At 48.7% G+C, this 16,392-nt stretch overlaps 1 protein-coding gene across 1 annotated transcript; it reads right to left on the bottom strand.

Moving 5' to 3' along the window:
- Window positions 1-8,308: 8,308 nt before the first annotated feature.
- On the bottom strand, window positions 8,309-14,843 carry MYCL (MYCL proto-oncogene, bHLH transcription factor). Its single transcript, XM_034962112.3, has 3 exons — window positions 14,675-14,843; window positions 13,806-14,310; window positions 8,309-10,844 (listed from the first exon to the last, which is right to left on the bottom strand). Exons 1-3 carry the CDS (start codon window positions 14,753-14,755, stop codon window positions 10,246-10,248), a joined length of 1,185 nt encoding a protein of 394 aa, XP_034818003.1. The 5' UTR covers window positions 14,756-14,843; the 3' UTR covers window positions 8,309-10,245.
- Between the last annotated feature and the right edge of the window lie 1,549 nt (window positions 14,844-16,392).

Raw genomic sequence — 16,392 nt, 5'->3', positions numbered from 1 at the left:
CAAGGCAACTAGGGAGAAAGGAATGGAAAAATGGAGCTTCACCATAGCAGCAGAAAATTGCTTCTAGCCAAGCAACACAGGACTGTTGCTATAGAAACAAAGAGAACAGGGATCCTACAGACCATGGGGAGAATTATCACCAAAATGCTGAGCAGGAAAGACTCCTAAATCAGAATGGAGCCTGTGGTCCAAAACAAATGAGGAGAAGTGAAAAAAAAAAAAAGGACCATTTCCATTCATCGTAATTCTATTAGTCCTACCAAAAGAGAATGGGAACATATTTTTAAAAATACCTTAGGCTATTTTATTTGTAGCTTTGTTTGTCTCCCTAGCGATCTTCTGAACTCTAAATTATACTAAAAATAGGTCCTGAAAGATATTCTGTAACTTGAAATCCTAATTGGAGACATTAAGTTCAAGGGAAAATTGGGGAATTGAAGTCTATGACCAAGAGATAATAAGTATTTCTTTAAAAAACTACATAAAACCCTCTAATGGGAAGCTTTTCAGGGTAAAAAAGAGATAAAAGAAGGCAATAGGGAGTCAGGGAAGCTAGTTGTACTCATGCCTAGGTATTGGCTCTGACTCCCCTCCCCTTTCTGTGAGGCCAGAGGGGAAGGAGCTCACTGTGTTCTGGAAGGGAGGCTCAGAAAGAAAGAGAGTCTCTCACTTAAAATGTATGTATATGTCTAGAGGTGATAGATGCAGAATCCCATCTCCAACGTGCTCCACGCATTACAGATTATTATGGGCAAAGAAATCCTGGTTTTAAAGGCAAACGTATCAGGATAAGTTCAGTCTGGAAGAGCATATCTAAAATGTAGAAATGAGGTACCAGGGATACTCAAATTACTTGGAGAATAATAATTCCTTGCCTGCCCTACTGAAAGCCCACAGTCAGTCATTTAATTCTCATCCCCACTGTGTGTAAGTCATACCCCAAGGGCAGATATATAGTTAGGATTTCTGCACCTACCTCACCTTCTTTAGGAAATTGAAAGCAATACATAGGGTGGGATGGGCACAGAAAGATGGCAGAAAAGGAGAACGTGGGAGGTGCAAAAAGATAGGGAGGAAAATCTCAGTGATGACCCATGAGTGTTTATTCAGTAGTATTTCCTATCCTCTGTATACTTTAAATAACTCATTCAAAATCTCTTTTAAAAAGAAAGAAATTTGGCCGGGTGCGGTGGCTTACGCCTGTAATCCCAGCATTTTGGGAGGCCGAGGCCGGCAGATCACCTGAGGTCAGGAGTCCGAGACCAGCCTCAACATGGAGAAACCCCGTCTCTACTAAAAATACAAAATTAGCCGGGCGTGGTGGTGCATGCCTGTAATCCCAGCTACTCGGGAGGCCGAGGCAGGAGAATTGCTTGAACCTGGGAGGCGGAGGTTGCGGTGAGCTGAGATTGCACCATTGCACTCCAGCCTGGGCAACAAGAGCGAAACTCCATCTCAAAAAATAAAAGAAAGAAATTTACAGGGAGAAGGCAAAGGATGAAGCCATTACAGTAAAAGGGCCATTTAAAGCAGATCATCCAAAAGGTTCCAGATGGAATTTTAGAGTATGACATTTAGGACAGAAAAAGGAACATGCTATGGGAGGCCTGAAGCATCTAACTCCAAGGTAAGGAAGCAAGTTGGGTCAAAGACCAACACCAGCTTTTTAAAACATTGATTTATACAAGTTTATAATAGAGATGAAGTTTTGCCATGTTGGCCAGGCTGGTCTTGAACTCCTGGCCTCAACTAATCTGCCCACCTCAGACTCACAAAGAGCTAGGATTACAGGTGTGAGCCACGGCACCCGGACAACACTAGCTTTTTGGTACAACCTAAGATGCCTTTGCAGCCCAATCTTCACACTAATTAGCTACCCCAAGTAAAAAATATTTTCTGTGGGAGATATTTTATGATGAACGTTATTCCTATATTAGATTCCTAGGCTTGTCATAAATTACTACAAACTGGGTGGCTTAAAACAAGGGAAATTGGCAGGGCATGGTGGCTCACCCCTGTAATTCCAGCACTTTGGGAGGCCGAGGCAGGAGGCCAGGAATTCAATACCAGCCTGGCCAACATGGCGAAACTCCATCTCTACTAAAAATACAAAAATTAGCCGGGCGTGGTGGAGCACTCCTATAGCCCCATCTACTTGGGCAGGGGCAGGGATTAGGCACGAGAATCACTTGAACCGGGAAGGCAGAGGTTGCAGTGAGCAGAGATTGCACTACTGTACTCCAGCCTGGGCAACAGGCTGTTTAAAAAAAAAAAAAAAAATCTCAAAAACAAACAAACAAACAAAATAAAGGGAAATTTATTTTCTTGTGGTTCTGGAGGCTAGAAGTCTGAAATCAAAGTGTCCACAGGGCCATGCCCCCATGCTTCCCTTTAGGGAAGAATCCCTTCCTTCCTCCTCTAGCTTCTGGTGGTTGCCAGCAATCTTTCGTTGTTCCTTAGGATTACAGGCTTGCGCCACCACACCCGGCTAATTTTTGTATTTTTAGTAGAGATGGGTTTTCACCATGGTGGCCAGGCTGGTCTCGAACTCCTGACCTCGTGATCCACCCGCCTGGGCCTCCCAAAGTGCTGGGATTACAGGCATGAGCCACCGCGCCCGGTTTCATTTTTTTTTTAAGAGACAGAGTCTCACTATGTTGCCCAGGCTGGTCTCAAATGCCTGGCCCCAAGTGATCCTCCAGCCTCAGCCTCCCAGTGTCAAGATAACAGCTTTTTAGGGCTGGGCATGGTAGCTAATGCCTGTAATTCCAGCACTTTGGGAGGCCGAGGTGGATGGATCACCTGAGGTCAGGAGTTCGAGACCAGCCTGGCCAACATGGTAAAACCCCATCTCTACTAAAAACACAAAAATTAGCTGGCCATGGTGGTTGGCATCTGTAATCCCAGCTACTTGGGAGGCTGAGGTAGGAGAATCACTTGAACCTGGGAGGCGGAGGTTGCAGGGAGCCGAGATTGTGCCACTGCACTCCAGCCTGGGTGACAGAGCAAGACTCCGTCTCAAAAAAAAAAAAAAATAAATAAATAATAACAGCTTTTTAATTTATTTATTTTTCTTTTGCAGAGACAGGGTCTTACTATGTTGCCCAACCTGATCTTGAACTCCTGGCCTCAAGTGATCCTTCTGCCTCAGCCTCCCAAAGTGCTGGGATTATAGGCATGAACCACTTTACCCTGCCATCTTTATATCCTGATGAGTCTCAAGCCTGTATCTTCCATTCAAATCCCTTTCTAAAGCCTCAGTATCACATTTTCAACTTGCTGGGTACTTCATTTTGGATGACCCCATCACTTTAATTTCATCATGTCCCAAACCACAATCAGTTTCTTCCCCTGACTTCCCTATTTCAAAGAGGATGTTTGCTCTTGAAAGGATCCCCTTAGAAATCTAGTGCAATCCTCCTTATTTTGTAAAAATGAGACTACCCTGCCAGCAAATCAGACCAGATTTCTCCCCTGTCCCCAGATTTGACACAACCTTCTTAACTGCTCTTCCCCAAAGCTATTCTCTTAGCCTAGAACATCCTTCTTTTCATTTAGCCAAATACTACCTGTACTTCTAGTTCTGGTTAATGTTACAATTTCCAACAAAAACTTTCATGATGACTCCAAACAAAATGTTCTCTTCCCCTTCTGAGGTTCATAGCACTTCTTTGAGACACATATTGCCTTAGTTTGTGATCATGTGTGTTATCTTTTTGTTATTATTATATTACTTCAGACCAGAATATTTTCTGATTGTGTTTCTGTGCTCATAAACTTCCAGAAGGAAGGAACCATACCTTCATGTATCATTGCAAACATATTGCTGTCACTATGTAGCTGGCACTGTTCTAAGAACTTTACATGTAACAACTCCTTTAATCTTCACAACAGTCCTGTGACATAGATATCATTATTATCTCCATTTTACAGAAGAAGGATACTTGTAGGACTCAGAGAGGTTGAGTGATTTGCCCAACATCACACAGGTAGTAACCCCAACTCCTTGTTTTTTGTTGTTGTTGTTGTTGTTTTAGAGATAGGGTCTCACTCTGTCACTCAGGCTGGAGTGAAATGGCACAATTATAGCTCACTGCAGACTCCTCAAACTCCTGGGCTCAAGTGATCCTGCCACCTCAGCATCAGCTTCCGGAGTAGCTGGAACTGACTACAGGCACAGACCCTCGCTTGCCAGCGATTTTTTTTTTTTTTTAAATTTCTTAGTAGAAATGGGATTTTGCTATGTTGCCCAGGCTGGTCTCAAGCTCCTGAACTCATGTGATCCTCCCACCTTTGCCTCCCAAAGTGCTGGGATTACAGTCATAAGCCACTGTGCCTGGCCCCAAGTTCTTAACCATGGCATCTACACCACCTTCTGTGAATACTTTTTGTCTTTGCAAAACCTGGGCTCCAACCCCTTATATCAATATTTTTTTAAGTGTGCCCTCAGGAATTCACCTCCCTCCTTGCTTGTTAGCAATGCAGATTCCTGGCCCTGACCTACGGTAGGCAAATTCTTTTTTTTTTTGAGACGGAGTCTCGCTCTCTCTCCCAGTCTGGAGTGCAGTGGCGCGATCTCGGCTCACTGCAAGCTCCGCCTCCCGGGTTCCCGCCATTCTCCTGCCTCAGCCTCCCGAAGAGCTAGGATTACAGGCACACGCCATCATGCCTGGCTAATTTTTGTTTTTAGTAGAGACGGGGCTTCACCATGTTGCTCAGGCTGCTCTCGAACTCCTGACCTCGTGATCCGCCCGCCTCAGCCTCCCAAAGTGCTGGGATTGTAGGCATGAGCCACCGCGCCTGGCCGGGTGGGTAGATTCTTAAGACACACTCAGGTTAGAGAGTCACTGTCTTAATAATATAGGCATTAATGACTAAATGGAGTCAGTTGACTCTAGCTCAGTTTAAAGGCACCACAGTGCCCAGTAAGGAAAAGTAGAGGGTTTGTATGTGCAATGGCTTTGCTGATGCACAACCTATGCTGGCCATGGGCTGTGAATGCTGTGAACCAGTCTGAGGCTCCAGTCTTTGCCCTCCCTCCTCCGCTGCCTATTTCAAGCTCCCCAAACCTGGCTATTTCTTTCCTAATAATTTACCACCTCTTGAAGCATCAATATGTGCACTCTGGGAAGATTTATTATTTTACCAATTCCTTCTATCATCTTTCAAATATGACTAATCTATATTCTGGTTGTGGCTTGTTAACATGGTTTAAATAATACTAATCATTTACTGAGCACTTACTATTGCCCTGACGACCCAATGAAGTGCATGCTATTATTTCTACCTATTTTATAGATAAGAAAACTAGGGTTAGGAAAGGTTAATAATTTGCCCAAGGTCAAGAAAATGCTAGAAAATGCAGGGCCAAGATTTGGAACTGAGACCTGTTGGGTGTGGGTGACCACTTAATCATACTGCTTCCCACAAGTTTAAAAGAAATCCATTATTTACTGGGCACCTACTGGACCCTTGGCACTGAGCCTAATCATTTAATAACACACCTGATTAGAGACTTTCTTTTTTAAATATTTACATTTGCTTGCCAAGAGAATGGTAACATTAATACAGTTGCTCCCTTTGGCCAAGAGTGTAAATAAACAGACATTAACAAGAGCCGCCCACTGGGCTTACAGTAGAAATGCCCACACACCAACCAACAGAACTCTAGCTGACACATTTAGACACCTCCTCTTTCCGCCTTCCCAGTCACCCGGTCATCAATCATCTCCCAGCTGGTTATCTTATCCTTAAAAAGAAACCTCTCTCACACTCCCTCCTATCACTTATCACAGATCAGCAAAGCCATCCCCATCCTCTTTTTCCCCTTTTAAAGTTAATATTCTGGAATATCCTGACCTCGGGAGCACTGTAGACAAATTCAGCACGTCTAAGATAGTTCAACCTGTCTCAGTTCCCCAAAATAACTGCCAACAGAGGCAGAAGTTAAACATACACTTTAGCCTTTTATTGTCTAACAGAGATGATGTCCTTCTCTCTTTGCTACACCAAGTGTGGCTTCTGGGTCACCCCGTATTGTCTATGTCCTGAGTTGGGAGTGTGATCCTTAGGTGCATTATTCAGAGGCAAACCTAATTTGTAGAAATTGTCCTCTGAAATCCAGGAATAAACTTCTGACTATTTTCAGACAAAGATAGAGGTAGGAGTCTGTAGAAATGAGCTAGGAAGGAGCTTAAAATACTTCGCATTCCAGAAACACCCTCCCTTCCCCCAGGAGATGGCTTTATTCCCACTCCTTTCTCAGCAGAGTTGACTCAAAAGAGCTGAAGCTTGGAGTCAGGCAGCTGGTACTAGGTGTGTGGGCTTAGGCAAACAACTTAAATGTCTCTGAGCTTCAGTTGGCTTTTCTGTGAAATGGGGCTGACAGCATCCTGCTCTCCAAGTTATTGTAAGAATTAAGATATGCAAAACTACTAACATTCATGCCTGTACCCATGGGTCCATACTATTGTACTAAGTGCTTTCAAAAATTTTTATTGAATTCTTTCAAGGTCCAGTAAAGGGAGATAGGTCCTACAAACCAGACCCTTGACTAATGGCCTCAAAAAAGGAAGAAAAATACACTGGGAGTTTTAAGAAAAGAGTTCCAATAATCCATGTCAGTTTTACCAAACAGTTTCTTAGGTTCTAAGTGTGTTACCTATGTGCAGTGGGGGAAAAAGCTTACCTGATAAGAGACTGGGCTTGGAATCCTGATTTTGCTATGTGACTTTGAGCAAGAAAACTCTCTGGGCTCCAGTACCATCAGGCAGATATTGCTTACTTACCAGGTTGGAGGGTCACAAGAGGGTCATTTTGTAAATGTGAGGAATTAAGAGGAGTTTTTTGACCGTACTGAGGCTCCATAGGAATTCGGGTGGGCAATACCAACCCAAGTCCCATCTGTAGGGAGGAGTTAGTGGAGGCTTCTTTCACCATGATGCTCATGGCCATCCTGAACAGCAACTGATTGCTTTTCAGTCCCAGATGGGGCCCCTTTGCAGCAAGACTATGCCACCCAGCACACATATGCCTCAGAGTTGCTGGTCATGGGACATTTGCTCCATTTCATCCCAATAAGTGGCAGGCACAATAGCCCCAAAGAGAGAGAGTTACAACAAGCAGTTAAATGACGGAATTCCACGTTTACCTTCTCCACATGCCCCGTGCTAACAAACAAGCTGATCATCATAATGTAGTGACTAAGACCTCTTGCTCTGGAGATAGGCAGAGCTGGTTTCAAATCACAACTGAATTACAAGCTTGTGAATTTGCATAGCTTTGTTTACTCTTAGAACCTCAGTTTCCTCATCTGTAGCCCTGACACATGGTTGATATGGCAGAGTGTTCAGACATAAGCAGTGCCCTATGAGGAACAGCTATTACTGAATTCCCCTGTCTTGCATTTACAGCAAGTTTATGAGAACTATGGGAGGAAAATGAAGCTTAAACTTTCTTTCATTAATTAAGGAGGAAGAATTTTTTTTTTGAGACAGGGTCTGGCTCTGTTGCCCAGGCTGGAGTGCAGTGGCGCGATCTTGGCTCACTGCAACCTCTGCCTCCCAGGCTCAAGCCATCCTCCCACCTCAGCCTCCCGAGTGGTTGGGACTACAGGCGTGTACCACCATGCCTGGCTAATTTTTGTATTTTTTGTAGACATGGGTTTTTGCCATGTTGCCCAGGCTGGTCTTGAACTCCTGAGCTCAAGCAGTCTGCCTGCCTCAGCCTCGCAAAGTGCTGGGATTACAGGCATAAGCCACTGCACCCAGCCAGGAGAAAGAATTTTAAAACTATCTTTCTGTAAGAAAAAAGTACATTGCAACATAAATTCTCAGAAAAAATTTTAAAAGACATCTTGCAGAAGGTCATCATACCACTAAGATAAGAATAACACCATCCTAAAGAGTATAAGGCTTTACAGTTTAGAAAGCAGTTTGAAGTCTACCACTTCATTTAATACCTGCAAAAACCCAGTGAAGTAGCATTTATCCCCATTTTACCGATAAGGAAACTAGGACTCAGAAAGATAAAACTAAAGGCTGCAGAAGTGGTGGAGCCAGGATTTCAAGCCTTCTAAAGTACAAATTCAGCACTCTTTGCAATTCACAAGAGAATTCCGTGTTCACTGAGTACTGAGCCTACATTGTTTCAACATGTCTGAAATGGCATTTCAGGAACCCAGAGTGGAATGACCAGGTTAGCAACATGGTTAGAGAAGTGCAGCCCTCTGGATCACTTGTGGCTACCCTGAAATAGTTTTCCGTGGTTGAGGAGGACTCAGGTGGCATAAGCTGCCCCCACTCTGACATGTTTGAGAAATCTTTTATTAGAAGATGTCCCAGAAGGCAACATTTTAAAATCAGGCAATCAGTAATCACAACTAAATACAAAATTTCAGGTGAACTTGCCTTTCAAAATAAATCAGACCCTTGCAACAGGAGAATTGCCCAAGAGTTTTTTTCCTTGTACAAAAACAGTTAACACCACTTTGCAAAAGGCATACAAAAATACAATATAAAAAAAAAAGACTCCCCCCAGCATAATAGCCAACCGCAGCTTATAAAACACAAGCTATTCAGTTGAGACATCAGTAACCTACACCCAAACTGTCCTCCATAGACAATTCCAGAAGTCAGCTGGCTTTTGTAAACCATGCTCCAGAAGGGTAGAGAGGCTATTTCCAAACATCCCCTGGGGTCCTCTGAGGCCAAGAAGCAACCTCAGAAAGAAACCATTATGGACAATAGATTTGGAAGTAGCAGCTGGTTTTCCAGAGCCATATATAGTACTTACCACCCCCTACCCACCCCAACTTCCAAACCCAGAGCCAGCAGGCACCTGCTGTCCTGGGCAGAGTTCTGGAGGGGCTGCTGGTCCTTCTTCCAGGACAGGCTTAGAGGTGCCTGAGGTTACCCACATGACAACTGCTAGGTTGGGTGACTTTCCCAGACTAGAGGCTGCACGTGGATTCCACTTGGAGCTGCCGAGTCCAGCTGGGGTAAAATCCATCATGGTTGGCTAAGCATATCTCCTGGAGGCTCCTTTAAAACCCACCAGAAGCAAGTCCACCTTCTGGAGCACTGGATGAGTCCCAACAGCTCTCCCCAAAACTTCAGAAACGCCCAGATTCTGGGAAAGATTCATGGCAGGCTGGAAGGGGCCCAAGGGTGGCTGCAGAGCCAGCAAGCTCCTTGGAATTGCATGAGGAGGACAGATTTGCATGGTTCCAGAAGAACTTCAAACTTGCCTCTCAAGGATTGAGATGAGGCAGGTGGGAAAGAGGCAGCAGTACAGTTCTCCCTCTGAGGTGTCTTACACCTGCCTTGAGAAAAGACTGGGCCTCAAGTGCCCCTCGGAAAACACCTGGGCAGGGATCAAGTTCATGGGCCAGGACTCCAAGCTATCCCCAGGCCCCAGGCTAGGACCGATTTCCCTGTGTCTTGGGGAAATATTTTTGACCTGTGAGAAAGGGTGCTGTAGAGCCCATTGCATAACAAGGCATAATGGAACAAAAAAGTCCCTTGTGAGGAAAGAAAGGTCCCTCCCTCAGAGGAGAGAGCCCAGAGGGCTCTGAGACAAAGAATCTAGAGGCCAAGCTTTTTAAGTGTTCCCAGGGTCGCAGCATTGGGAGTGGGAGGAAGGGGTCAGCTAACATCATAATATATAAAGGTTTCCAACTCCTTGGCTACTGTAAAGTGTCTGACAGTGAGGTAATGGTCAATGTTGATCAAGTCTGCAAGCTTGTCTTCACCCAAGACAGCTCGTGTGTCTTCTGGAAAAAGGAGCCTCAGGGAGAGCATCCAGGCCCAGCTGTCCTTGCATCACCCCAGAGACACCAGTTGGGAGCATCCTTTCCTAGCCTAAAGCTCATGCAGAGTGTGAGATTTCATGCAGGCTGGAGCCCCTGACAACATCCACCACCTGTTGCATAGCATCTGTCAGCCTTTTCTTCGGAGCTAGTGAGCTAGGCAGACCCCAAGGCTCCTCAGTCAGCTGCCTGCTGGGAAGCCAAAGGCGCCAGAGAACATACAGCACTCCCATGAGTCAGGGAAGAGGGAGAGCTCGGTTTCAAGGTTTCCAAGAATGCAAGCCTTTATTGTGTGTGCACCGGCTGCAATGCATTCTGGGATCTACTGTCCAGACTGTCCCACCATAACCAAAATGTGCAAATTACTAAAGGGGAGAGGGAGGTTAAAAAATAAACTTGTGTCTTTGTAAGACAGAACTGTCAGGCTTTTTGGTCAGTTAGTAGCCACTGAGGTATGCAATTCTTTTCTGCAACTGCTGCTGCCGGCATCGGAGCTGTCTTTTCTCTGTAGCCATCCTCTTCTCAGCCCCCACCAGGGCTTGCAAGTATTCCAAGGCCTTGCTTAGGATCACTACTTTGGGGGCCTTGGAGCAGCTGGCCAGGGTGGGCACCTGGTCCCTCAGCGCCAAGAATCGCGAACGCAGGTCATTCCGCCTCTTGCGCTCCAGGAAGTTGTGATTCTTCCTCTTGGTCACATCCTCAGTATCAGAACTGACAGGTTTGGGGTGGCAGGACTGGGCAGCCTCACTTTCTACAGGTGGGGGACTCACAATCTCTTCATCCTCCTCATCTTCCTTTTCCCCTGCAGCATCTCTCTCCAGAACCTCTTCTTGGGGACCCCTCTCTGAAGCCTCTTCTTGGGAGCAGCTTTCTGGAGGAAAACGGGCAGCATAGTTGTGCTGTTGCTGATGGATGGAGATGTGGAAATGCTTCATGCAGGGATCCAGGGGGTCTGCTCGCACCGTGATGGTGACCGGCTTCCGAATACCCAGAGACTGCCTCTTCTCTACTGTCACAACATCAATTTCTTCATTCTCTGTCCGAGAAAAGAGATCAAGAGAAGAAACACATCCCATGAGAAACACAAATATAGACCCTACAGCTTTAGTGTCTATGCTGGTGCTTGGGAAGGTAGGTGACATTTTTCCAATTTAGATATATACAAATCGAGGTGAGCAGAAAGCTGATTCATTTGTAATGGGGTAAGGGCACAGTGAAGGAAAGGAGGGGACATTAGCAAGAAGGAAAATATTCTCCAATTTCCTTTTGCACAGCAAGGCTTAGATAAGAACAAAAGGCAGACCCAAGCCAACAGCCCCCAGTCTGCAAAGGCTCTCCCCTCCCCCACGGAGGGGTTGGAGAGAAAGAGCTACCGGCCTGGGACAAAGTTTAGCTATAAAGATCTTCCCCAGTCGGGCTCTTTCATGCCCCATCAGAATTGTAAATGAGGGGTCTGTGGGCAGAGCTGCCCTTTGTTCCTGCCCAGCACAGCCTGCACTTGGGGAATTGTTACTTTTCACAAGTTATAAATCCTATTATTCCCCCACCTCTCTATTCTGCCATCCCTTTCAGCTGAAGATTCAGAGAAGGGAGGGCTACAACCCATCCCTCTTCACCCACAGAGGGGAGGGAAAGGGTTTCCCTTAGGAGCATTTTGCTCCTGGGTTCAATGGGTTTCTAAAGTCATCCATCATTTATAGGTCGCCTGCCCCACCTCCTTCCCTGGACTAGAAGGTTAGATTTGTAATCATAGGTCGGCGAAGCTGCAGGAACTTCACAAAGGTACAAGCGACCATTTCCAAACTACCTGCACCAGAGGCAGAGACTGGGCAGCAGAATGTCCCAGATATGGGGCTCAAAACACCAGAGACCTGGAGACACCTGGACATGCCCTTCTCATTCACTGGCTTGAAGGTCTCTTAGGTTAACCTAACCAGGAGAGGGGCAATTGGGAGAAAAGTCTCCTCCTGCTCCACACATTTTGCGGCCTCCACACAGAAGTCCACCTTAATGGATCTCGGCCTCGCAACGGAAGAGCTCCGTTCTCAGCTTCTTTGCATATCAGGAAGCTTGAGCCCCTTTGTCAGGAAGGCTTCCATTGTGTGGACAATCGCATTATTTCTCCATTAATAAACCTGACCATTCAGCCCTCCTGGCCCCAAAGCCCATGATTGGCTGATTACGCTGTGTTTGGAATTCTGTCTTACCCAGCCCCTAGCCCCTATTGGGTGAGCTCTGCTGCCAATCACTTTCCCCACCCCCCGCCTCATTGTTTGCAATCTGTTGCATTTTGTTCCAGGCCATGTGGCCTGTGAGTGAACTAGAAGCTCACAAACAGGTTCAGGTTAAAGGGTAGGTTAGAAAATGATTCAGCAGGCTTCCCTACATCCCAAACCTTTAATTTTCAGTGTTAAGCCTCGTGGCTCAGGAAGATTCTATCTAAGAAAGAAATAATTTAAGACACCATTCTCCCTTTCAGAGAGTAGTGTCTTACTCTACCCAGACAAGGAAATGTCATCAGCAGGACAATCAAGTCCAACCCCATCGTGTGCAAATGGGGAAACTGAGGCCCAGATCAGCGAAGTCCACATATCACCTTTGTAACGTTCTGGATCTCAAACTAAAATGTCCAACTTCCAAAGCAATGCTCTTTCCACTCTACCACTCCACCAGCCGTTGTAGAGATACATCTTTATTGGTTTTTTGATCTCAAGATTCTCTTTCCAGCCATTAAACAAACATAAACTCTTGGTGTAGAAAGCAAGCTGGTTAAAAATGACCTTAACACAGTGGACCAGGAAAAAAAAGACTTTTAATTTTTGTTATCCTATTTTTTCTCTCAAGTGTATGAAAACTTCCATACCCCATTCCCCAGTTCCCTATCAAATGGTCATGTAAAAGTTATTCCTAAAAGCTACAGTGAGCTTTCTTGGTCCTAATTTATTTGTCACTAGCCACAGTCTACACTCTACAAAAATACCCTCTCCAGGATTCTCACGGGTGTGGAGGTCTAAGATGCCAGAATAAGAACAATGTAGTTTAGTGGCACAGGATGCCCCAGTCTGCCCTTAGCGAGGTTGCACTTGCATCAAGGATGGGAGAGGAGGGCCTGGAGTTCTACTGCCTTGACCCCAGCACGTAGCCCACAGACTGCCACAAAGTAGGGGCCAGTGAATATTTGTTGAATGCCAGGGAGCAGCTGACGCTGGAGATCTATTGAGGGGGAGCAAGAAGGACACTTTTCCATCTCAGGACAAACAGCAAAGCAAGGTGTAGTGCTTCTAAGATAAGCTACCACAAAGACCCAAACATCAAGAGGTGCCTGGTTGGGATGGAGCATTGGGGAAGAGGGGCTGGCTAGATGGCAGAAAGCTGGAGCTGACTTGTAGTGATTGTCTATCTCTAAGCCTCAGTTTTTCCATCTGTTAATGGGGAGTGTTCATTCTTCCTTCCCTGTCTCAGGGATGCACGAGTGGTAAGTGGTGGTGGGGAGGCACGAGAAGAGGGCATTTATTATTGGCATTTTAAAGTAAAGCCAACTGGAGACCTAGGTTTTTAAAAGGATGAAGGCTTTGGCTTTGCACAAAAGGCTCTCGGCTTCTTCTCCCCCTAGGGGAGTGTGAGTTTCCTAGGGAAAGAGGCAGCAGCAAAAAAACTTCAGGTTTGGAGTGTCTCTTAAGGTACCCCCTTCAATCCCTTACAGTCCAACCCCAGTATTGTCCTCTCTAAGCGCCAACCCTCACCTCAAATCCCTTGTCCCCTGGGGCTCCAATAATCATCAAAGGGAGGCTGGCTCCCACGCCACTTCTCCAAACTGTTTACCAACACACCCACGTGCCAGACAGACACGGTTGGGGACTACACGGGCAGCTTCAGCCAAAGAGAGGCGGAGATGGCCCAAGAGCTTGAGAAGAGCCAATGCCTGACCTCAGGCAGGGGCAGAGCTTTGGCCACCCATGGGGTGGCCCCCTCTTGGATGGCTCGGGGAGGTCCTTACCCGAGTCGCTTGGGCTCTCGGACCCGGAGCAGGCCTGGGTCTTGGGTTCGCCCAGCGGACAGGGGGCGGCGGGCGCCGGGTTGCCGGCTTCGAGGCTGGGAGTGCAGTCCGGGGCGGCGGACGCCTTGGGCGGGTTCCCCCGGGGCGCGCCAGCAGCGAGCCGGTCGCTCACAGCTCTCTCCAGCCGTTCCCGGGCCGAGAAGCCGCTCCACATGCAGTCACGGCGTATGATGGAGGCGTAGTTCCTGCCCCAGCCTTTCGAGTGGCCCCGGGATTCCGCTTCGTCTCCGGTGCACCCTCCGGGCCACGGCTCCGGGGGACCAATCCCGGGGGCCGGGTCCCCTGCGCCGGGACCCAAGCCCCAGGGCGGCGACGTGGGGGGCGATGGCACCAGCTCGAATTTCTTCCAGATGTCCTCGCTGGGCGCCGTGGAGCGGTAGAAATCCTCCCCGCAGTCATAGTCGTAGAAATAGTGCTGGTACGAGTCGTAGTCCATGTCCGCTCCCTGCGGGAGGGAAGGGGGGACGTGCTGACCGGGTGCCGGCCGGGCGAAGGAGGTGTCCCCGGGTCCCTCGGCACAGTCGGCTGCCGGGCTCTCGTTCCTCCCCAACCCCACCAGCTTGCAGCCTGCGCCCAGTCCTCGCGTCCCGGGAAGCCGGGCCCCGGGTCAGAGTGGTAGGGGAAGCCAATCGCAGCGCGCGGACCCGACTGTGGGCAGCGAGTTCAAAGCAAACTTTGCCAGCGCCGCCCGGAGCGCAGCTCCCAGGGCCCGGCGGGGCCGGGCGGGGGCGCGCCGTGCCCAGAAGGCAGCCTGCAGCCAGCCCGCACCGCGGGACCCGCGCCCGTGCCCTGGCCACCCGCAGCCTCACCTCGCTCCAGCCGCCCGCCACCTGGAGCGGACCGGCTCCCCGCCGGCTCGGGGCAGCCCGGCAGCCAGCACACACGCACATGCGCGCCGCCGAGAGCGCGGCCAGCACTCACGAGCGCGCCCCCCCGCGCGCGCGCCCTCCCTCGCTCGCGCACGGCGGCCCGGTCGCTCTCGGGATCGGCGCGGGAGCGCGAGCTGCAGCCGCATTGTTTCCTGCCTGCCTTATATCTCGTCGCGCGCTCGGGACCCAGGGACTGGGGGGCGGGCCCTATGGGACAAACCCCGCCCTCTCCCTGCCCACTACGGGCAGTCGACAGGTGGGGCCGGCCCCACCTCCTGGCAGCGCTCGCCCGCTCCGTTCAATCCCCGGTAGCCCCCCAAATAAATTGCACGCTGGGGAGCGCAAACAGGAGGAGGGCTGATGCGGCCCGGCGGCCGCTTGGCGGTGCCAGCCGGCTGAGCTAAACCGTGCTCCTTGCCCACTCCGAGCTGGGGAATTGGGGCTACTCCCCGCCCCACCCTGCGCGCCTACTTTCCGCGGCGCACCCCGCTGGGTTCAGGTGCGCCCGAGCCGCCGCGAGGGGTAGGGGGAGGGAAACGCGCCACCTGGCGGCCCTCAGCCCTGAACTTGGGCTGGTCCCGGCGTCCGTCTGGTCTCACCCGTCGGCCCGTTTCTTGAGCTCAGTGGCCCAAGCCTGGATGGCATCGAAGCGAAGATTCCGGGATTTAGAGCCCGAAACGTAACCTTCCTGAGCTTCAGTTTCATCTGTAAAATGAAGGGATGGTAATGCTTGCCTCACAGGGTTGTTGTGAGGCTTTAGGGAAATAAGAGCATCTAGGGAAGGGGCCTGGGCTAGGTGGAGAGGCAGACGGCGCTGGCTTAGCCCCCGCTTTGGGGAGGCGGTGCAGAAATGAGGAATTTTTTCCCAGGGCAAAGCCAGGGCTGAGACCCGCCATGCTCCCTCTCATCTCACACAAAACACTGTAGGAGCTGTACAGTAGAGAATGAGGATTTGGCATCTGGAAAATACTGCAGGACCAAGTTGTTTCAAGTTTTGCCCTGCATTGCTGGCCAAGATGATAGATAACCCCTTTGTATAATCTTCTTTTTAAATTTTAAATATATTTTGTTAAGAGACAGGGTCTCACTCAGCGTCAAGGCTGGAGTGCAGTGGCTCGATCATGACTCGCTGCAGCCTCGAACTCCTGGGCTCAAATGATCCTCCCTCCTTAGCCTCCGAAAGTGCAGGGATTACAGGCACGGGTCACCGTGCTGGGTCCCCCTTTGTGTCATCTTCTACACAGATGACCTTTGGTGGAAGAGAAAAAATTAAACTATACGGCCAGTCTGAGATTTAGGCCAGAGGAGAGTAACTTGGGACAGCAGCCAATACATCTAGATTCCTCCACCTGGCATCAAGGTCTGGTGTCTGTCTACCCCAGCCTGATTGTCTTCTGTCTCTCTCTTTCCCTCCCACCCCTGTGGTCTAAGAACACCAAACTACTCACTGTTGGCAGACGGAAGTGAGAAGGGCAAGCAATTCAGTGTGGTTGGAGCATGGGACACGGATGTGTGTTGTTATATGGGTTGGGAAGGCAGGGAAAATGACAGCCTTCCGTTTTAGATACGTTGGGTCTGTGCTACATGTGGGACATCTTGAAGGCAGAAACCTGCTCCTACTTGCTTTGTGATTTCTGCACCTAGAACAGCTTCTGGCA

This window comes from Pan paniscus, chromosome 1 (assembly GCF_029289425.2).
Source record: "Pan paniscus chromosome 1, NHGRI_mPanPan1-v2.0_pri, whole genome shotgun sequence".
Taxonomy (NCBI): Eukaryota; Metazoa; Chordata; class Mammalia; order Primates; family Hominidae; genus Pan; species Pan paniscus.
Note: the sequence above shows the minus strand (reverse complement) of the source record. Positions and strands in the feature narration are given on the sequence as shown.